We start from the raw sequence: 23,182 nt of genomic DNA on the forward strand, positions 1-23,182 counted from the left end.
AGAACTAGTAGATATATGGAGGCTTAAATATACTGATCTAGTGAGATATACATGGCGGAGACTGAATCAAGCTAGTTGTCTTGACTTCTTTCTTATCTCATTCTCGTTGGCACCAAAAGTAAAAAAAAGTGTTGATAGGGGACAGAATGGGGTCGGACCATCATATAATAGGCATATACATTACTCTTACTGAATTTCCAAGTGGGCGAGGATATTGGAAATGTAATCAAAGCCTATTGGATGATAATGTATTTATAATTAGAACAAAGGAATTTATAACTGACTTTTTCCAACATAACATAGGTACAGCGAATCCCCTTATTGTATGGGACACCTTTAAATGTGCCTTTAGAGGCCATGCAATTCAGTACTCATCTCGAAAACAAAAGCAATTTAGGTCAAAAGAGTTTATACTACGAAAGGAAATAGAAAGTCTAACAGAACAGATAGATGGCAATAAAAACTGTAACATAGAGGCTCAGAATAAATTAGAGGAAAAACAAAAAGAAATGGAGAAACTTATTCAAGAAAGATCAAGTGTAATATATTATAAAAATAAAGCAAACTGGATGGAATATGGGGAAAAATGCACAAAATTATTTTTTCATCTTCAACATAGGAATGCTACCAAAAATAACTTAATGAAACTGGTTACAATTGACGGAGTCACCCATAATTCACCAAATGATATTTTGAAGGAAGAAACAAAGTACTTTAAGCATATATTTTCTTTTCAGTCGCCTCCATCTCCTCTAACTGAAGCTAATTGTAGAGATTTTTTTTCTATTGATAATGTCAAATTAACAGCCACACAGAAAGACTCATGTGAAGGTGAAATTACAGAGGAGGAACTTCTGGATGCAATTAAAGACTTTAAGTCTGGGAAACCTCCAGGGTTGGATGGCATACCAGTCGAGGTATACCAAACCTTTTTTGATATACTAAGAGGACCGTTGTTAGCATGTTTTAACCACTCCTATGTAAATGGTAGATTATCTGACACTCAAGAAGAAGGTCTGATCTCATTATTACTGAAGGATACAAGTGGAAAATATAAAGATCCAGTCCATTTACAAAATTGGAGGCCCCTTACACTTCAATGTTGTGATGCAAAAATCCTAGCAAAATGTATAGCGCATAGAATTAAAAAGGTATTGTCGGATATTATTCATTCTAATCAGACAGGGTTTTTACATGGAAGATACATTGGAGATAATATAAGTCAAGTATTGGAAACAATAGAACACTATGGAAAATCTGGGAAACCAGGCCTGCTATTCATAGCAGACTTCGAAAAGTCATTTGATAAAGTTCGACTGGGGTTTATATATAAATGCCTGGAGCATTTCAATTTTGGAGAATCTCTTATAAAATGGGTGAAAATCATGTATAGTAACCCTAGGTGTAAAATAGTAAATAATGTCTATTTCTCAGAATGTTTTAAACTGTCAAGAGGAGTGAAACAAGGTTGTCCACTATCGGCATATCTATTTATTGTGGACATCGAGATGTTAGCTATTAAAATAATAATAATAATAATAATAATAATAATAATAATAATAATAATATGCCATTTAGCAGACGCTTTTATCCAAAGCGACTTACAGTCATGCGTGCATACATTTTTGTGTATGGGTGGTCCCGGGGATCGAACCCACTACCTTGGCGTTACAAGTGCCGTGCTCTACCAGCTGAGCTACAGAGGACCACTAAAAATCAGATCCAATAATAATATCAGAGGATTAGAAATCCAGGGCTTAAAAACAAAAAGGTGTCATTGTACGCTGATGATTCATGTTTTCTTTTAAATCCACAACTAGAATCCCTCCACAGCCTCATAGAGGATCTAGATACATTTTCTAACCTCTCTGGATTACAACCAAATTATGACAAATGTACTATATTACGTATTGGATCACAAAAAAATAAAAATTTTACATTACCATGTAGTTTACCAATAAAATGGTCTGATGGTGATGTGGATATACTCGGAATACATATCCCAAAGGAAATAAATGATCTCACTTCAATAAATCTTAATAGAAAGTTAGCAAAAATAGATAAGATCTTACTACCATGGAAAGGAAAATACCTGTCAATTTGTGGAAAAATCACCCTGATTAACTCTTTAGTATTATCCCAGTTTACCTATTTGCTTATGGTCTTGCCTACGCCTAGCGAACAGTTTTTTAAATTATATGAGAAAAAATATTCAATTTTATTTGGAACGGCAAGCCAGACAAAATTAAAAGGGCATATTTATATAATTAATATGAATTCGGAGGACAGAAATTATTAAATATTAAAGCATTAGACCTATCACTAAAAGCTTCAGTCATACAAAAGTTAAACTTAAATTCGAACTGGTTCTCAAGCAAATTAGTAAGATTGTCTCACCCAATGTTCAAGAAAGGCCTTTTTCCCTTTATTCAGATTACAACAACTCATTTGCAGTTATTTGAAAAGGAAATCATCTCCCAAATATCACTATTTCTAAAACAAGCCATAGAAAGGTGGTGGCAATTTCAATTTAATCCTCCAGAAATATTGTGGTTAAATTCAAATACTAATTGACAAAAAACCTTTATTTTTTGACAGAATGTTTAAAAAAGGTATAATCTTCGTAAATGATATCATCGGTAGGACTGGTGGAGTTATGTCGCACATGCAGCTAACAAAAACATATGGAAATGTCTGCTCTACCCAAAATTACAACCAAATAATTGCAGCCTTACCGCAAAAGTGGAAGAGGAAAGTTGAAGGGGGAGAAAGTAAGGAACTTGTCTGTCGGCCTTGCATTAAAGAACATAATTGGTTAAGGAAAACTGTGATAAATAAAAAAGTATATCAGTTTCACTTAAGGACCAAAGGATTGACAGTCCCATATAGATTGCAAAATAGTTGGGAAGAGATCTTTGACGTACCGATCCCATGGCATAGTGTTTATGAACTGACACGCAAAACGACACCGGATTCAAAAATTAGAATCTTTCAATTTAAATTATTATATAAAATTCTTGCTACCAATAGAATGTTATTTATATGGGGGATACAATCTTCCCAGCTCTGCAGATTTTGCTGTGAAGAGACAGAATCATTAGATCATTTGTTTTGGTTCTGTCCATTTGTAGCTTGTTTTTGGACACAGGTCCAGGAATGGCTAAAGGATTGCAATATTTACCTGGAACTAACCTTGCAGATAGCATTACTGGGTGATCTGAAAAGTCATAGTCAATCAATCAATAATATAATAATACTTTTAGCAAAAATGTTTATTTTTAATTCACAATCTGTAGAAGCAATGAGAATAGAAAGGTTCAGAACTTTTGTAAAACATCACAGTACGGTTGAAATATATATGGCAAATAGAAATCCTATATGGATGGTGTTAAGAGATAGATGGGAGGTATTGAATAGAGTTGAAGGATGGGACTAATAACAAATAACAACAAATAGTAACAAAGATAGCTAATAATGTAAGCATACTGTGTCCATAATAAGTATATAGGTTGTATGTTGGGAGCTTTTGGGAAAGAGCACAGTTAGAAAGATATGGCATATAGAAGCAAACCGGATGGACATCATGAAAATGATCGGAGAGGTTGAGAGTAGAAGTAGTTCAGGAGCAAAAATATGTATATATACAGTGGGGAGAACAAGTATTTGATACACTGCCGATTTTGCAGGTTTTCCTACTTACAAAGCATGTAGAGGTCTGTCATTTTTATCATAGGTAAACTTCAATTGTGAGAGACGGAATCTAAAACAAAAATCCAGAAAATCACATTGTATGATTTAAGTAATTAATTTGCATTTTATTGCATGACATAAGTATTTGATACATCAGAAAAGCAGAACTTAATATTTGGTACAGAAACCATTGTTTGCAATTACAGAGATTATATGTTTCCTGTAGGTCTTGACCAGGTTTGCACACACTGCAGCAGGGATTTTGGCCCACTCCTCCATACAGACCTTCTCCAGATCCTTCAGGTTTCGGGGCTGTCACTGGGCAATACGGACTTTCAGCTCCCTCCAAAGATTTTCTATTGGGTTCAGGTCTGGAGACTGGCTAGGCCACTCCAGGACCTTGAGATGCTTCTTACGGAGCCACTCCTTAGTTGCCCTGGCTGTGTGTTTCGGGTCGTTGTCATGCTGGAAGACCCAGCCACGACCCATCTTCAATGCTCTTACTGAGGGAAGGAGGTTGTTGGCCAAGATCTCGCGATACATGGCCCCATCCATCCTCCCCTCAATACGGTGCAGTCGTCCTGTCCCCTTTGCAGAAAAGCATCCCCAAAGAATGATGTTTCCACCTCCATGCGTCACGGTTGGGATGGTGTTCTTGGGGTTGTACTCATCCTTCTTCTTCCTCCAAACACGGCGAGTGGAGTTTAGACCAAAAAGCTCTATTTTTGTCTCATCAGACCACATGAACTTCTCCCATTCCTCCTCTGGATCATCCAGATGGTCATTGGCAAACTTCAGACGGGCCTGGACATGCGCTGGCTTGAGCAGGGGGACCTTGTGTGCGCTGCAGGATTTTAATCTATGATGGCGTAGTGTGTTACTAATGGTTTTCTTTGAGACTGTGGTCCCAGCTCTCTTCAGGTCATTGACCAGGTCCTGCCGTGTAGTTCTGGGCTGATCCCTCACCTTCCTCATGATCATTGATGCCCCACGAGGTGAGATCTTGCATGGAGCCCCAGACCGAGGGTGATTGACCGTCATCTTGAACTTCTTCCATTTTCTAATAATTGCACCAACAGTTGTTGCCTTCTCACCAAGCTGCTTGCCTATTGTCCTGTAGCCCATCCCAGCCTTGTGCAGGTATACAATTTTATCACTGATTTTCTTACACAGCTCTTTGGTCTTGGCCATTGTGGAGAGGTTGGAGTCTGTTTGATTGAGTGTGTTGACAGGTCTGTGAGAGCCGGAATTCTTACTGGTTGGTAGGTGATCAAATTCTTATGTCATGCAATAAAATGCAAATTAATTACTTAAAAATCATACAATGTGATTTTCTGGATTTTTGTTTTAGATTTCGTCACTCACAGTTGAAGTGTACCTATGATAAAAATTACAGACCTATACGTGCTTTGTAAGTAGGAAAACCTGCAAAAATCGGCAGTGTATCAAATACTTGTTCTCCCCACTGTGTGTGTGTGTATATATATATATATATATATATATATATATATATATATATATATATATATATATATATATATATATATATATATATATATATATATATACACACACACACACACAGTGGGGGAAAAAAGTATTTAGTCAGCCACCAATTGTGCAAGTTCTCCCACTTAAAAAGATGAGAGAGGCCTGTAATTTTCATCATAGGTACACGTCAACTATGACAGACAAATTGAGATTTTTTTTCTCCAGAAAATCACATTGTAGGATTTTTAATGAATTTATTTGCAAATTATGGTGGAAAATAAGTATTTGGTCACCTACAAACAAGCAAGATTTCTGGCTCTCACAGACCTGTAACTTCTTCTTTAAGAGGCTCCTCTGTCCTCCACTCGTTACCTGTATTAATGGCACCTGTTTGAACTTGTTATCAGTATAAAAGACACCTGTCCACAACCTCAAACAGTCACACTCCAAACTCCACTATGGCCAAGACCAAAGAGCTGTCAAAGGACACCAGAAACAAAATTGTAGACCTGCACCAGGCTGTGAAGACTGAATCTGCAATAGGTAAGCAGCTTGGTTTGAAGAAATCAACTGTGGGAGTAATTATTAGGAAATGGAAGACATACAAGACCACTGATAATCTCCCTCGATCTGGGGCTCCACGCAAGATCTCACCCCGTGGGGTCAAAATGATCACAAGAACGGTGAGCAAAAATCCCAGAACCACACGGGGGGACCTAGTGAATGACCTGCAGAGAGCTGGGACCAAAGTAACAAAGCCTACCATCAGTAACACACTACGCCGCCAGGGACTCAAATCCTGCAGTGCCAGACGTGTCCCCCTGCTTAAGCCAGTACATGTCCAGGCCCGTCTGAAGTTTGCTAGAGTGCATTTGGATGATCTAGAAGAGGATTGGGAGAATGTCATATGGTCAGATGAAACATTTTGGTAAAAACTCAACTCGTCGTGTTTGGAGGACAAAGAATGCTGAGTTGCATCCAAAGAACACCATACCTACTGTGAAGCATGGGGGTGGAAACATCATGCTTTGGGGCTGTTTTTCTGCAAAGGGACCAGGACGACTGATCCGTGTAAAGGAAAGAATGAATGGGGCCATGTATCGTGAGATTTTGAGTGAAAACCTCCTTCCATCAGCAAGGGCATTGAAGATTAAATGTGGCTGGGTCTTTCAGCATGACAATGATCCCAAACACACCGCCCAGGCAACGGAGGAGTGGCTTCGTAAGAAGCATTTTAAGGTCCTGGAGTGGCCTAGCCAGACTCCAGATCTCAACCCCATAGAAAATCTTTGGAGGGAGTTGAAAGTCCGTGTTGCCCAGCGACAGCCCCAAAACATCACTGCTCTAGAGGAGAGCTGCATGGAGGAATGGGCCACAGTACCAACAACAGTGTGTGAAAACCTTGTGAAGACTTACAGAAAATGTTTGACCTGTGTCATTGCCAACAAAGGGTATATAACAAAGTATTGAGAAACTTTTGTTATTGACCAAATACTTATTTTCCACCATAATTTGCAAATAAATTCATTAAAAATCCTACAATGTGATTTTCTGGAATTGTTTTTCTCAATATCTCTGTCATAGTTGACGTGTACCTATGATGAAAATTACAGGCCTCTCTCGTCTTTTTAAGTGGGAGAACTTGCACAATTGGTGGCTGACTAAATACTTTTTTTCCCCACTGTATAATAGAATTATTGTAAAATTAACTGTGTCCATAAGGTGTAGATAGTAAGTATAGACCGGAAGTAGAGGCCTGGGCATTGTTGTTCACTAATTTACTCCAAGTAGGGAAAGGATGGCGGGGTTGAAAAGTAATAAAGGGGAGTATATATATAAAAAACATGGGGGATTGGAAGTGATGCAGACAATTACATTGATAGAAGATACAATTTATCTGCAATATTAAGCTGATCCCGCCCCCCCCCCACTTCTCCAATCTTTTTGGCACTATAACAAAGAACAAACAGCAAAAAAATATACATTATCAAATGCAAATCTTAGAATCAACTATTAAAGACTACCAGAACCCACTGGATTCTCCAATTACATTGAATGAACTACAGGACAAAATACAAACCCTCCAACCCAAAAAGGCCTGTGGTGTTGATGGTATCCTCAATGAAATAATAAAATATACAGACCACAAATTCCAATTGGCTATACTTAAACTCTTTAACATCATCCTTAGCTCTGGCATCTTCCCCAATATTTGGAACCAAGTACTGATCACCCCAATCCACAAAAGTGAAGACACATTTTACCCCAATAACTACCGTGGGATATGCGTCAACAGCAACCTTGGGAAAATCCTGCATTATCATTAACAGCAGGCTAGTTCATTTCCTCAGTGAAAACAATGTACTGAGCAAATGTCAAATTGGCTTTTTACCAAATTACCGTACGACAGACCACGTATTCACCCTGCACACCCTAATTGACAAACAATCAAACCAAAACAAAGACAAAGTCTTCTCATGCTTTGTTGATTTCAAAAAAGCTTTTGACTCAATTTGGCAAATTGATGGAAAGTAGGGTTGGGGGAAAAGCATACAACATTATAAAATCCATGTACACAAACAAAGTGTGCGGTTAAAATTGGCAAAAAACACACATTTCTTTCTACAGGGCCGTGGGGTGAGACAGGGATGCAGTCTAGCAGGCATCACCCTACTAGAATATGAAGTCAAATGTCTATTGTTTGCTGATGATCTGGTGCTTCTGCCACCAACCAAGGAGGGCCTACAGCAGCACCTAGATCTTCTGCACAGAGTCTGTCAGACCTGGGCCCTGTCAGTAAATCTCAGTAAGACAAAAATAATGGTGTTCTGCATGCAGAATTCTGCAAAAATATCCTAAAAATAATGCATGCAGAGCAGAATTAGGCCGATACCCGCTAATTATCAAAATCCAGAAAAGAGCCGTTAAATTCTATATCCACTTAAAAGGAAGCGATTCCCAAACCTTCCATAACAAAGCCATCACCTACAGAGAGATGAACTTGGAGAAGAGTCCCCTAATTAAGCTGGTCCTGGGGCTCTGTTCACAAACAGACCCCACAGAGCCCCAGGACAACAACAACAACACAATTAGACCCAACCAAATCATGAGAAAACAAAAAGAGAATTACTTGACACATTGGAAAGAATTAACAAAAAAACTGAGCAAACTAGAATGCTATTTGGCTCTAAAACAGAGAGTACACAGTGACAGAATACCTGACCACTGTGACTGACCCAAACTTAAGGAAAGCTTTGACTATGTACAGACTCAGTGAGCATAGCCTTGCTATTGAGAAAGGCCGCCGTAGGCAGACCTGGCTCTCAAGAGAAGACAGGCTATGTGCACACTGCCCACAAAATGAGGTGGAAACTGAGCTGCACTTCCTAACCTCCTGCCAAATGTATGACCATATTAGAGACACATATTTCCCTCAGATTACAGAGATCCACAAAGAATTAGAAAACAAACCCAATTTTACAGGGTGAAAAACCACAGTGTGCCATCACAGCAGCAAGATTTGTGACATGTTGTGTTGCCACAAGAAAAGGGCAACCAGTGAAGAACAAACATCATTGTAAATACAACCCATATTTATGTTTATTTATTTTCCCATTTGTACTTTAACTATTTGCACATTGTTACAACACTGTATATATATACATAATATGACATTTGAAATGTCTTTATTCTTTTGGAACTTCTGAGTGTAATGTTTACTGTTAATATTTATTGTTTATTTCACTTTTGTTTACTATCTACTTCACTTGCTTTGGCAATGTTAACATACGTTTCCCATGCCAATAAAGCCCTTAAATTGAAAATTGAAATTGAGAGAACGAGAGAGGACAGAGAGAGAGTATGCGTGGGGCCAAAGAGTGAGTGAGTGAGTGAGTGAGTGAGTGAGTGAGTGAGTGAGTGAGTGAGTGAGTGAGTGAGTGAGTGAGTGAGTGAGTGAGTGAGTGAGTGAGTGAGTGAGTGAGTGAGTGAGTGAGTGAGTGAGTGAGTGAGTGAGTGAGTGAGTGAGTGAGAGAGAGAGAGAGAGAGAGTGTAACAGCACATAAAACCTGTCGAATGTCTCATTCTCAAAGCACATTAAAATAAATGTTCAAGGACCAATCAGTAACCTTGATTTGTTTTCCTATTTACAGTGACTGAAGTTGGTTCTTATCTTAGAAGGAATTACAAACATAATGGGGAGATTCATCAAACCTTAGAAGAATTTGTGAGGTGTTTGTATTTTTGACATTCTTCCTAACAGAGTGACCTTTGAAATGACATAAACAAAATTACATACTCTATAAATGTCCTGTACTACCTTGGCATTTCTGCCTTGGTGTTGCGACCAGGGTCATGTTCATAAAGGCACAAAACAGGAGAAAACGGACTGAAAGGATGGGATGAGACTACCTGGTCCAATAAGAAACTCACATTTGTTCATTTTCCGTTTCAAAAACGTTTCGCTACGGTGCATGACCCAGGCCTATTGATCTCAGTATGAAAGCACCACTACAATGCCATACAAACGTCTCTGGAAATTCACACTGAATGTACAGTGGGGAGAACAAGTATTTGATACACTGCCGATTTTGCAGGTTTTCCTACTTACAAAGCATGTAGAGGTCCGTAATTTTTTATCATAGGTACACTTCAACTGTGAGAGACGGAATCTAAAACAAAAATCCAGAAAATCACATTGTATGATTTTTAAGTAATTAATTTGCATTTTATTGCATGACATAAGTATTTGATCACCTACCAACCAGTAAGAATTCCGGCTCTCACAGACCTGTTAGTTTTTCTTTAAGAAGCCCTCCTGTTCTCCACTCATTACCTGTATTAACTGCACCTGTTTGAACACGTTACTTGTATAAAAGACACCTGTCCACACACTCAATCAAACAGACTCCAACCTCTTCACAATGGCCAAGACCAGAGAGCTGTGTAAGGACATCAGGGATAAAATTGTAGACCTGCACAAGGCTGGGATGGGCTACAGGACAATAGGCAAGCAGCTTGGTGAGAAGGCAACAACTGTTGGCGCAATTATTAGAAAATGGAAGAAGTTCAAGATGACGGTCAATCACCCTCGGTCTGGGGCTCCATGCAAGATCTCACCTCGTGGGGCATCAATGATCATGAGGAAGGTGAGGGATCAGCCCAGAACTACACGGCAGGACCTGGTCAATGACCTGAAGAGAGCTGGGACCACAGTCTCAAAGAAAACCATTAGTAACACACTACGCCATCATAGATTAAAATCCTGCAGCGCACGCAATGTCCCCCTGCTCAAGCCAGCGCATGTCCAGGCCCGTCTGAAGTTTGCCAATGACCATCTGGATGATACAGAGGAGGAATGGGAGAAGGTCATGTGGTCTGATGAGACAAAAATAGAGCTTTTTGGTCTAAACTCCACTCGCCGTGTTTGGAGGAAGAAGAAGGATGAGTACAACCCCAAGAACACCATCCCAACCGTGAAGCATGGAGGTGGAAACATCATTCTTTGGGGATGCTTTTCTGCAAAGGGGACAGGACGACTGCACCGTATTGAGGGGAGGATGGATGGGGCCATGTATCGCGAGATCTTGGCCAACAACCTCCTTCCCTCAGTAAGAGCATTGAAGATGGGTCGTGGCTGGGTCTTCCAGCATGACAACGACCCGAAACACACAGCCAGGGCAACTAAGGAGTGGCTCCGTAAGAAGCATCTCAAGGTCCTGGAGTGGCCTAGCCAGTCTCCAGACCTGAACCCAATAGAAAATGTTTGGAGGGAGCTGAAAGTCCGTATTGCCCAGCGACAGCCCTGAAACCTGAAGGATCTGGAGAAGGTCTGTATGGAGGAGTGGGCCAAAATCCCTGCTGTAGTGTGTGCAAACCTGGTCAAGACCTACAGGAAACGTATGATCTCTGTAATTGCAAACAAATGTTTCTGTACCAAATATTAAGTTCTGCTTTTCTGATGTATACAATTATTATGTCATGCAATAAAATGCAAATTAATTACTTAAAAATCATAATGTGATTTTCTGGATTTTTGTTTTAGATTCCGTCTCTCACAGTTGAAGTGTACCTATGATAAAAATTACAGACCTCTACATGCTTTGTAAGTAGGAAAACCTGCAAAATCGGCAGTGTATCAAATACTTGTTCTCCCCACTGTATGCATCGATTGAGCCAATGGAGGATCACTTACCGGCATGTTTCATCATCCTCGCGTAAACGCCAATAGACATCATAACCAATGAGATCATCTAACAAAACGAAAAGAAAAAAAAGAGGTCACAATGTCATTTTGCTTGTTATAAATAGGCATATGGAGTAGAACGATATGAGATGTCATTTTGCTTGTTATAAATAGGCATATGGAGTAGAACGATATGAGAGTAGACTATACATGAACCTGGACATAGTGTGTCCTTATAAAGGTATGACAGTCTCAAAAGAGGAGAACAGGAGGGATTTACAAAAGGTCCAACGCAGACGTTTTGATCTCAATATCAAATCATTTCGGGGTAACAATTAAGTAACTTACTGTGATTGTATATTTTTGACCATTTTAATTGAAAACAAAAATACCTTCTTAGCTATGATCAATTTCTCAAGCAAGAATTTAGCTAGGATTGTCTGGGAGTGGTCTGAGTGGGGAGGGGAAAACTCAAAACTAGCTGTTATTGGCAGAGAGGTTTGGAAGTCAAATTTACCGCCTTGTGATGTCACCAGACAGCTCTTACACTAAAAGGGCATTATCATTTTCCACAATTTCACAGTTTTATTCCAACCTCAGTGTGGAAATCTATGTAAATGTGATATTTCAGTTTCATTTTTATAAATTAGCAAACATTTCTATAAACCAGTTTTTGCTTTGTCATTATGGGGTATTTTTATTTTATTTTTATTATTATTATTATTATTATTATTATTATTATTTATTTTTGTTTGGGGGGAATGGATCAGCTTAATATTGCAGATAGATTGTATCTTCTAACAATGTAATTGTCTGCATCACTTCCAATCCCCCATGTTTTCTTTTTTTTTTTAAATATATATACTCCCCTTTATTACTTTTCAACCCCACCATCCTTTCCCTACTTGGAGTAAATTAGTGAACAACAATGCCCAGGCCTCTACTTCCGGTCTATACTTACTATCTACACCTTATGGACAGAGTTAATTTTACAATAATTCTATTATATATATATATTTTAATATTTTTATTTTTATTGCTCCTGAACTTATTCTACTCTCAACCTCTCCGATCATTTTCATGATGTCCATCCGGTTTGCTTCTATATGCCATATCTTTCTAACTGTGCTATTATGGACACAGTATGCTTACATTATTAGCTATATTTGTTATCATTTGTTGTTATTTGTTATTAGTCCCATCCTTCAACTCTATTCAATACCTCCCATCTATCTCTTAACACCATCCATATAGGATGGGGTATTGTGTGTAGATTGATGAGGGGAAAAATCAATTTAATCAATTTTAGAATAAGGCTGTAAGGCAGGGTTCTTCAATTCCGGTCCTGGAGGGCCGAAACACCTCTGTTTTTCATCCTCTCCTTCTAATCAGGGGCTAATTCAGTCCTGGGACACCAGGTGAGTGCAATTAACTACCAGGTAGAAATAAAAAACAGAAGTGTTTCGGGCCTCCAGGACCGGAATTGAAGAACCCTGCTGTAAGGTAACAAAATGCGGAGAAAGTCAAGGGGTTTGAATATTTTCAGAATGGACTGTAAAACACAGTAAGGAGGTATGTGAGAAACAGCTCACTCTGGAAATGGAACTCAGCTCCTTTAAGAGCAGACCATAGTTATAACTCTATGGAGCAGACACACACAGCCAGGCAGGGAGGGAGGAGCTAGGTTATGTCACTCTGCTGAAGTGAAACTTAACATGCCACTACAGAAACTTGAAGCTGCTTTTCAGAACCAGAATCACCCCCCTGGAGACCTCTGAATTGTATAAAACATTTAATTTTTGTTTTCTGTCTTATTCTGAGGAGAGAGAGAATACACATTCACACAGCAGAGTGGAGAGAGAGCGAGAGGTTACTGTAACAGGTGAGGATAAATCATCTTCCTGTTACACACATCCTGCTATTAATCCTTTCTGGTTAAAGTCTGATTTTACCTTTAAACTACATTAAACTGTTAAAATAAGCCCTGATAAGTATCTCTACGGTGAAATTCAGTAAAATGATGATGCTTTAGAATGAAGAGCTGATTTATTCAAATTAAGATAAGCACTTCATGGCTATATTTTATTGTGTTCCAGAAATGGCGTCCCCCAGTAGTCTGCTGTCTGAAGAGCAGTTCCTGTGTTCCATCTGTCTGGATGTGTTCACTGACCCTGTCACCATTTCATGTGGACACAACTTCTGCATGGCCTGTATCAGCGGATACTGGAATACCACTGACCAGTGTCCAATGTGTAAGCAGAGGTTCTACACCAGAACAGAGCTTCGCGTCAATACATTCATCGCTGAGATGGCTGCTCAGTTTAGAAAGTTGGTTCAAGTGAAAGCTCCCAGCAGCCCGGGTGAGCAGCCTGCTGAGCCTGAAAAACTGTCCTGTGACGTCTGCACTGGGAAGAAGCTCAAGGCACTGAAGTCCTGCCTGCAGTGTCTGACCTCCTACTGTGAAACTCACCTGCAGCCTCATGAGATAGCCCCAGCACTGAAGAGACACAAACTGATCGACCCTGTGGATAACCTGGAAGACAGGATGTGTAAGAAGCACGACAGACTCCTGGAGCTGTTCTGTAAGACTGACCAGACGTGTGTGTGTCAGTTCTGCACAGAGACTGACCACAAGACTCACCACACCGCCCCTCTAGAGGAAGAGTTTGGGGAGAGGAAGGCTCAGCTGGGGAAGACGGAGTTACAAGTGCAGCAAATGATCCGGGAACGACTGCAGAAGGTCAAGGATATCAAACGCTCAGTGGAGGTCAGCAAGAAAGACGCAAAGCGAGAAATAACAGATGGTGTGCAGTTCTTCACTGCTCTGGTGCAGTCCATTGAAAGAAGCCAGGCTGAGCTCATTGAGAAGGTTGAGATGAAGAAGAAAGCAGCAGAGAGGCGGGCTGAAGGGCTCATTAAAGAGTTGGAACAGGAAATCACTGAGCTAAAGAGGAGATGCACTGAACTGGAGCAGCTCTCACACACCGAGGACCACCTCCACCTTCTCCAGAGATTTCCATCCCTGTGCTCCCCCATGAACACCAGGAACTGGTCTAAGATCAGTGTTTACAGTGATATGTGTGTGGGGAACTTAAGGAGAGCTGTGTCTCAGCTGGAGGAGACAGTTACAAAAGAGATGTTGAAGTTGTGTGATGCTGAGCTGAAGAGGGTGCAGCAATGGTCAGTGGATGTGACTCTGGACCCTGATACAAGACATCACGATCTTGTTATGTCTGAGGACGGGAAAAAAGTGAGAGATGGATACAGGCAACATACTCTCCAACATGACCCAGAAAGGTATTGGAATGTTCCCAGTGTCATGGGAAAGGAGGGCTTCTCCTCAGGAAGATTCTACTATGAGGTGCAGGTTGAGGGAAAAACAACTTGGTTTTTGGGACTAATGAGAGAGTCCACAAACAGAGCCTTGCTATTACGGTCCCCTGATAATGGATTCTGGATTGCACGACTCATAGATGATCAGTTTTGTCCTATTGGTGGCACTCGTGTCTGCCTTCAGAAGAAGCTCAGGAGAGTGGGGGTGTTTGTGGATTATGAGGAGGGTCAGGTCTCCTTTTATGATGTGGAGAACAAGTCTCATATCTTTTCTTTCATTGGCGACACCTTCACTGAGAAACTCTATCCATACTTCAACCCTGGTCGTTATGATGATGGTGGTGACAACTCAGCCCCATTGGTCATCACTCCTGTCAATCACACAGATTGATGATGAAATGGGAAAGCATTCATTTTCAGTAAGCACCGTGGAGAGGTGTAGTAGGCCTACTCGAGTCCTGGACTTTTCATGACTCTTAATTCAACCAGTGAGGGGACTTGAACTCAGACTCAACCACTAGTAACTTAAGCCTTGCTCACACTGCAGGCCTTCATGCTCAAATCAGTTTGGTTTTTCAAATCCGTTTTGGAATACTGACTGTCCAAAACAGCAAGTTACAAGTGACCAAATCAAATGTATGTGTTCAGAAAGCAGTCATTTGCTGTCAAGGCTACGCTAGTTGTCATAGTAACGACATGTGTGTGAGCAGTGGTGTAGGCTGATTGGTGGTGGTGCTCGTGCTTCTTATCACTCAGAAGTTATGTAGCAAGCTAAGGCGACAACAATGCCTGCCTTCGACGTTTTCCAGTGACTTTGAATGTTCAAAATCAAAGTGTAAAAACACTTTTAAAGCCTCAAAGGCTAAGATGATCCAACTTTAAAAACGAGTTCTTTTTGGCTAGCCACAACAGTCAACAAGCTAGCTAGGTAGCTTTTTAGCACTAATTTGTTTATAAATAATTATCAACCTAATTAGCTACCACATGTTCTTGTCAAACTGTCAGAGTAGCTAGCAAGCAACAAGAGATGCTAAATAACAGTCTAAAAACCACTTGAGGGCAAATAAATCAGATTTGACCGTTCAGAGACAAGTCGCATGGCCAGGAATCAGATTTGTATCTGACTTCAAACCACCTTTGAAGGTGGTTTGAAATGTGGCTTGAAATATCCTATTCCATTTGCTTTTTGGCTGTTCAGACTGCAGGAAAAAGAACAGATTTGAATGGGATATGCAAAAAAATTTAACTCAGTAAAATCCTTGAAATTGTTGCATTTATATTGTTGTTCAGTATACTAAGCTAGCTATCAATCATTACGCTGTGAACTGTAGCTTGAAAGATTGTCGGACCACAAGCTTTAGCATAAGCAAAGGACTTCTGACTCAACTCGAACGCTAGGGACTTGGGACGCTTGTGGGACTTGAGGTTTAGTCACTTGACTACAACACTAGCACTGTGTATGTAACTTAAAGCTTTAACTATTTTTTTCTGTGCAACTCCACGAGGTGAGATCTTGCATGGATCTTGCATGGAGCCCCAGGCCGAGGGAGATTGACAGTTATTTTGTGTTTCTTCCATTTGCGAATAATTGCACCAACTGTTGTCAACTTCTCACCAAGCTGCTTGCCGATGGTCTTGTAGCCCATTCCAGCCTTGTGTTCTTTGGTCTTGGCCATGGTGGAGAGTTTGGAATCTGATTGATTGATTGCTTCTGTGGACAGGTGTCTTTTATACAGGTAACAAGTTGAGATTAGGAACACTCCTTTTAAGAGTGTGCTCCTAATCTCAGCTCGTTACCTGTATAAAAGACACCTGGGAGCCAGAAATCTTTCTGATTGAGAGGGGGTCAAATACTTATTTCCCTCATTAAAATGCAAATCAATTTATAACATTTTTGAAATGCGTTTTTCTGGATTTTGTTGTTGTTATTCTGTCTCTCACTGTTCAAATAAACCTACCATTAAAATTATAGACTGATCATTTCTTTGTCAGTGGGCAAACGTACAAAATCAGCAGGGGATCAAAAAATGTTTTCCCTCACTGTAGATATCTTCCTTGGTGGTTTGTTCAGATAACCTCTCACACCATAGTTCACATATGTAGCAATATTGATGACTCCCTTGCTGTTTTTTGCAACAATGCTTTTAACAGTCTACAGATGATGTTACATGCGTCCTTCAAGACACATTCTCCAGCTAGCCAGAGGGGGTGAAAAACAACGTCAACAATGCATTCCTCACAGCCGGAGATGCAAGTTTTGACAAGATCTTATCCTGTTTGCACAAGGCCGAAGAGTAGCTCTTCGACACGTGCTCATAGCTTGTGGTGCATTGTGATGGACTGGACTGTACAATCAGGAGTTTGCTTTTGTAATGTCCCTGTTCAAACTTGTAAATCAATGTAGAAGTGGCCAGGGGTGGAGATGGGAGGAAACCTAGTTCCGTCTGCGTTCCGGGAGTGAAATCCTTTTGACATGTAAAGAATAGTTTAAGGTGAATGAAATTATTTTACATTAGTGTGTTCCTGAGTTACTCTTTTTCCATGTCCACTCCTGCAGGTGACCCATGTGGTAAATTTAGCAGATGTAATGATACTATTATTGTACATAATGAAGAATCAAACATACGGATGTGAGCACACTGACACTGTAGCCTACATGTTGTTTTGCTCATTGCTAACCCCAAGCCCTGTCATTTCCTGTCTATGAATCTGCCTTTATCTGCTATGCATAGGAAGGCCTCGCTCTAGTCCCATCGCACAACCAAAGAGTTGCCTCTGCTAGTTAATTAACTCCTCTCCGTTAGAAGAGGAACGCTTACTGACACCCTGGACGAGAGCGAAGGTGTTAGTAGAGGAATGCATACTAACACCCTGGACCAGAGCTAAGGTAGGCCAACGTTTATGCTAGGTTTCTGCTACAAGTTATGGAATGTAAATACAGCAAAACTGGACATAAATCCATGTCAAAGCATATTACCACTGCAAAGCAGTACGGACTAAAACCCAACACTGGAAATCCCAGTCTGCAATAACAACGCTGCTTGTTCTTGGGGTCTTAGTCAGAAACACCCTTACAGTGTTGAACAGTGAGTAGAAGTTACAGTTCCCCCAAGCACCTGACAGTAGGCTGACACTTCTGTATTATAACTTCGCATAGTTTCCAAACTTCTGCTTCCTGAGTTGTTAACGTTTAACAGCTGGCTGCCTTTTTATTGTTGTTATAGATATTCTGTACTCAAGGGCAACGTTTGGGGAAGTAGCAAAATCAGTCGGCGTGCTGACAATCAACCCATTGTCCTACGATCGAGATAAACAAAGCAGATGTCATAAGATCAGGACAATTCAGAGTGGCACATTTTTTTAAACTTACAAATATATAGATTAAGGTATTTTCAGATGTTTTTCTATTGAACAGATAGTGAGAGAGGATGGCAGTAGGGAAAGAGAGAGAGCGGTTGTGTCAAAGGGCACTAGGCCAGATTCTAACCTATGCCGTCACTATAGATGTGTGTGCCAAAGACTGCGGCACTAGATCAGCCAGGCCACACAAAATCCATTCTGAAAACTATTGCATTGGTCTGACAGTGGAGCCAAGGCATGCGATGATTGCCTATGCTGTGTGATGTTAAAGCAGGGCCCATGTTATCAAAGGTATGAACTCAATAAAGAACGCCAAACCTGGATATTTCAAAGAGCTCCCATCTCCTTATGTGTCATAGTTCCCTCAGAACAGCGCCGACACAAGTGTCATCACCATCAAAGGCACATCAGTGCTTGGTGACACAGTGCTTGGGGAAAAAAAGGAGGATGGGGTCCTCCTCATATATTTTGATACAAATTGTGAATTAAAGCTCATTCAAAAGGAAAAATGGGGCCAAGATTAGTTTCTGATAGTCAAACACGCAAAATGCAACTGTAACAAGCATTGGATGAGCTTTGCATAAAAATAAAAAAAACAGAACAAATAGCCCTCTCACAGAACTGTTTCATCAGCTTTCTAGGACTTGATTGAAGGCATAATTGATACACTCATTTAACTGCTAAATAGACTTGGAGTGGAGAATGCATGGGCCCCCTTCTCACAAACCCCCATGTTGCACCATCAGCATATGAATAAATGAAACGTTGTGCTGCTTGGCAACAGCGTGGTTAAAAAAAGGAGCTGTGACAGTGGACTGGCATATAAAGAGCAGTGTATAATGGAGTTGTGTTTACTGCTCCTAATGGTTTTCACATTGTTATTGAAATGAGAGTCTGGATCCACTCTATTTAAACGTTATTAATTTACATCTAAACATATTCTAGCAGCAAACATCTTAGCAACACTAGGTCCATTATTAAAGGAGTAAAATGGGTTATTTAAACACAAATGACAGTTTCAAAACAAGGTGACACTTAGACCAATGAGAGAGCTGCAAGGTATGTGCAGGCATTCCTTAGCACACCTGTAGCTCCATTCCTCACCATTATCACTGCTGTGATGTTGTCACTACGGTTTAAACATGTTCCTCAGAAAATAAGCACTCCTTTAGTATGACACTAGCAGGAGTCACTGGTGTCAAACATGAAGCAGAATACAACCTCTACTTCTCTATCATGTACTCCTTTGAATAGGCAATATTGGTTATTTTCCATGGTTAAGGATTGATTTGGATTGTTTTCTTCTAGCATAGAAGCAAAGGCAAAAATAAAATAGCAGAATGTTTAATCTTATTGAATATGTTGCCAAAGGTCAATGGTTTGAAAAACCTGCCCAGTGAAAGGTCACTGAACTATTTTTTGGGGGCAGGCTTTTGATATCATACATGATTGTATCACATAACTATTTTTCTTATGTTGTGGAACATTTGTAGGCTATGTGAGGCTTAGAAATAATGTGTCTTGTTTGTGAGGCTTGTTTTCTCATGCATTCACACAATAATAAACTAACAGCCTAAAGTTGCTCACGTCCAGTGAAGGCTGTGTAGTCTAACAGCAAATTGATATTTATAATTTGTACAATGAAAATTAGTGCGTAAACTTGAGTTAGGCAGAGTGAGGTGCACAGATTACGCAAAATCAGCAGAAAAAGCCAGCAGAAATCTAAACATATGAAATACTTACCCAAAATATTAAGTTAAAAATGAAAAGTAGATATTTGACAACTGGGCTGACAAAGCTGAACTCTTCATCATAAATCGACAGCGCGGCTCTTTTCCCCATGGTTAAAAATCGAATGCCCAATCCGTGCGTAAATGTAGGCTATCACCTTCCGTGCTCTTTCCGCAATAAGTCCAGGTACATAAACGCATTCATATGTGAGTTTATAGCTACTTTTTATTTACGGAGTGAAGTACAGTAGCCTACGTTGTAGGACGAGTCACTTCTCACACTCGGCGGTGCTGGATTCCTATTACATTTCCTTATTCAGTCAAGTCTAGAGAAAATAGGCTACATACACAACAGAGATACGAGGAAAAGCCTGCAGCCGCAGGCGCAGCACAACCTTGGGTTTGTAAAGAAGAGGGCGTCTTTCTCTATATTGTGCGACGTGGGTCACCTGTTTCAAAGTTGCTAGTGCTGCTGTGATTAATGATTGACGGATGTACCCGAATGTCAAATCAAATCAAATCAAATTTTACAGTGAAATGCTTACTTACAAGCCCTTAACCAACAATGCAGTTTTAAGAAAAATAAGTGTTAAGTAAAAAATAGATAGAAAACAAACAAAAAAAATCATTGAAGAGCAGCAGTAAAATAACAGTAGTGAGCCTATATACAGGGGCTACCAGTACAGAGTCAATGTGCGGGGGCACAGGTTAGTCGAGGTAATTGAGGTAATATGTACATGTAGTTAAAGTTAAAGTGACTATGAATAGATACAGCAGGGGTAGCAGCAGGGGGGGGGGGGTCCCTAGCCATTTGATTAGCTGTTCAGGAGTCTTATGGCTTGGGGGTAAAAGCTGTTAAGAAGCCTTTTGGACCTAGACTTGGCACTCTGGTACAGCTTGCCGTGCGGTAGCAGAGAAAACAGTCTATGACTAGGGTGGCTGGAGTCTGACAATTTTTAGGGCCTTCCTCTGACACCACCTGATATAGAGGTCCTGGATGGCAGGAAGCTTGGCCCCAGTGATGTACTGGGCCGTACGCACTACCCTCTGTAGTGCCTTGCGGTCGGAGGCTGAACAGTTGCCATACCAGGCAGTGATGCTCTCATGCATGCTTCAGTGTTGCTTGCCTCGAAGCGAGCATAGAAGTAATTTAGCTCATCTGGTAGGCTTGTGTCACTGGGCAGCTCGCGGCTGTGCTTCCCTTTGTAGTCTGTAATAGTTAGCAAGCCTTGCCACATCCGACGAGTGTCGGAGCCGGTGTAGTACGATTCAATCTTAGTCCTGTATTGACGCTTTGCCTGTTTGATGGCTCATTAGGAGCATAGTGGGATTTCTTATAAGCGTCCGGGTTAGAGTCCCGCTCCTTGAAAGCGGCTGCTCTACCTTTTAGCTCAGTGCGGATGTTGCCTGTCATCCATGGCTTCTGGTTGGGGTACGTACGGTCACTGTGGGGACGACTTCATCGATGCACTAATGTGTAACTTTGAATTTGTTTGGTATCGAGATAACTTCTGCAATGTAACCAATTACAAAGCAATACAAAATAACAAATATTAATTTGCTTTAATGAATTAAAACATGATTAACAAACATATGAACTGCTTGAGGTTTGAGGCTATAGATGCATTTGATCACAGAAGATCAAACTGGTACACAAATTACACAATAAAGACGCACTTGCTCAATTTTACATGATAGAGGCCTAACACAGTGTCCAATCTCTTTCATGTAAAGTTTTTGACAGTGTGTCATTAAAGGCAATGAGCCATTTTTATATCAATATCAAATCATTTCTGAGTAACAATTAGCTAAGTACCTTACTGTAATAGATTTCCATAACAATTGACAAAAATAGCTTTTTAGCAAAAAACTATTTCTCAAGCAATCATTTTGCTAGGACTTTCTGGGAGTGGTCTGAGTGGGGAGGGGAAAACTGAAAAGTAGCTGTTATTGGCAGAGAGGTTTGGAACCATAGAATTTGGAATTAGAATACTAGAATAGACATGAAACTTCTTATGATGGTCTAAAGGTCAGTCAATTTGGTCTGGGAATTGGTCAACCATGTTTGCCAGTGCTGTGATCAGATATTGTGTAAAATAATTAATTTTAAGAATTTAAAATATAGCACTCACAGCTTTCCTAGAAAACAAAAATTGAGACATTTATGTATTTTTGAGGTTATTTATACAGAAAAGGTTTATAAAACCTGTAAAAAACGGTATTTATAATTATCTGACAATATTTTAGGTTGACAATCATTTTAATACACAATTCTGCATAAGTAAAATCTGGATTATGCCTCGACTGCCATTCATTCCAATTAGACTGGTTTGGATTTCTCCCTGACCAAAGTGGCTGCCATTTTCACCCCATTCTGGAACTTGGAGGGTTTATAACATAGACCCTCTCAAGTAATTTAATAGGATCTCTATGTTTAGAACTCTCTTTGTTTTTGGTCTATTAACCAATTTACTGCCTGGTGACGTCACCTGCCAAGCCGAAACTCCCGCCCATGCAAACCTGATGATTAGAAGGTCCTGTGTAGATTGGATTTTCAAGCAGCAACTATCAGGATTTTTTAAAACACGTTTACAGTGTTAGTTAATCAGCTGTTGTACAATTGATACTGTATGCACTCACTAATTGTAAGTCACTCTGGATAGGAGCTTCTGCTAAATGACTCAAATGTAAAAAAATACAAAACGCAGGAAACACTTTGACTACAATGGGCCTTTAAATAATCTGACAAAGTGTGAGTGACTCAACATGAAAGTATTGCTTAGGTCATGGCTTTGTCCGGACATGCAGATTTGAGACAGGCAGTTCCTTTGAGATTGATGTTCTCATAAGATTACAAAGTAAAACAGATGCATAAAGAGAGAACAGTGAATAGTATTTATGCCTTGAATTGTGAGGAAATTCAGATTACCATATGCCTTCATCTGAGATCACCATTCTTTTTTTTTAAGCAATAAACATTTTATAAAAAGGACCAAATAATTTCCCCTCATGGCCTGTAATGAATGGTGTGATGTGTAAAGGGAGAATGCTGTTATGCCAGGGTATTACACTACACAGGCCCTGTCCAGGAGGCTTTTGAGGCCTGGGACTCTCTTAGTCACTGGCAGCCATCCAGGTAGCCCTCCTCTGGGGTCGCACTTTTGTGCCAGCTGGCTGCCTGCTAGCACCAGACAAGTTGGGTCTGGTGGTCGTATTTCTGGAAAGAGGCTATGGATAAAAGGGTCCTCTGTTCAGAGCTCCATTCTCCTAGGCCTATAGAGTAGAGTGGACCCATGCGTTGGTGGGGGAAATACATGAATGCAGCCAACCTAAATAGTTATTTTTTGCCTGATAAGTAGTAGTAGTAGTAGTGAAATTAGTGGTGGACATAGTA

At 40.2% G+C, this 23,182-nt stretch overlaps 2 protein-coding genes across 2 annotated transcripts in view; one reads left to right on the forward strand and one right to left on the reverse strand.

Annotated features, from left to right (window-relative positions):
- LOC311130094 (tetraspanin-33-like) overlaps positions 1-20,161 on the reverse strand; it is a 31,000-nt gene extending 10,839 nt beyond the window's left edge. Inside the window, exons 1-2 of the mRNA XM_084162764.1 lie at positions 19,802-20,161; positions 11,375-11,432 (exon numbers count right to left, since the gene is read on the reverse strand). Coding sequence (XP_084018890.1) covers positions 11,375-11,432; positions 19,802-19,900 — 157 coding nt within the window. The 5' untranslated portion in view covers positions 19,901-20,161. The remainder of the gene's footprint in view (positions 1-11,374; positions 11,433-19,801) is intronic.
- LOC311130093 (E3 ubiquitin-protein ligase TRIM21-like) lies at positions 13,464-15,156 on the forward strand (the record flags this gene model as incomplete). Its single annotated transcript, XM_084162763.1, has 1 exon — positions 13,464-15,156. One exon carries the CDS (start codon positions 13,464-13,466, stop codon positions 15,087-15,089), a length of 1,626 nt encoding a protein of 541 aa, XP_084018889.1. The 3' UTR covers positions 15,090-15,156.
- Positions 20,162-23,182: the final 3,021 nt, after the last annotated feature.

The sequence above is a fragment of the Coregonus lavaretus genome (assembly GCF_964263955.1).
Source record: "Coregonus lavaretus genome assembly, chromosome: 5".
Classification (NCBI taxonomy): Eukaryota; Metazoa; Chordata; class Actinopteri; order Salmoniformes; family Salmonidae; genus Coregonus; species Coregonus lavaretus.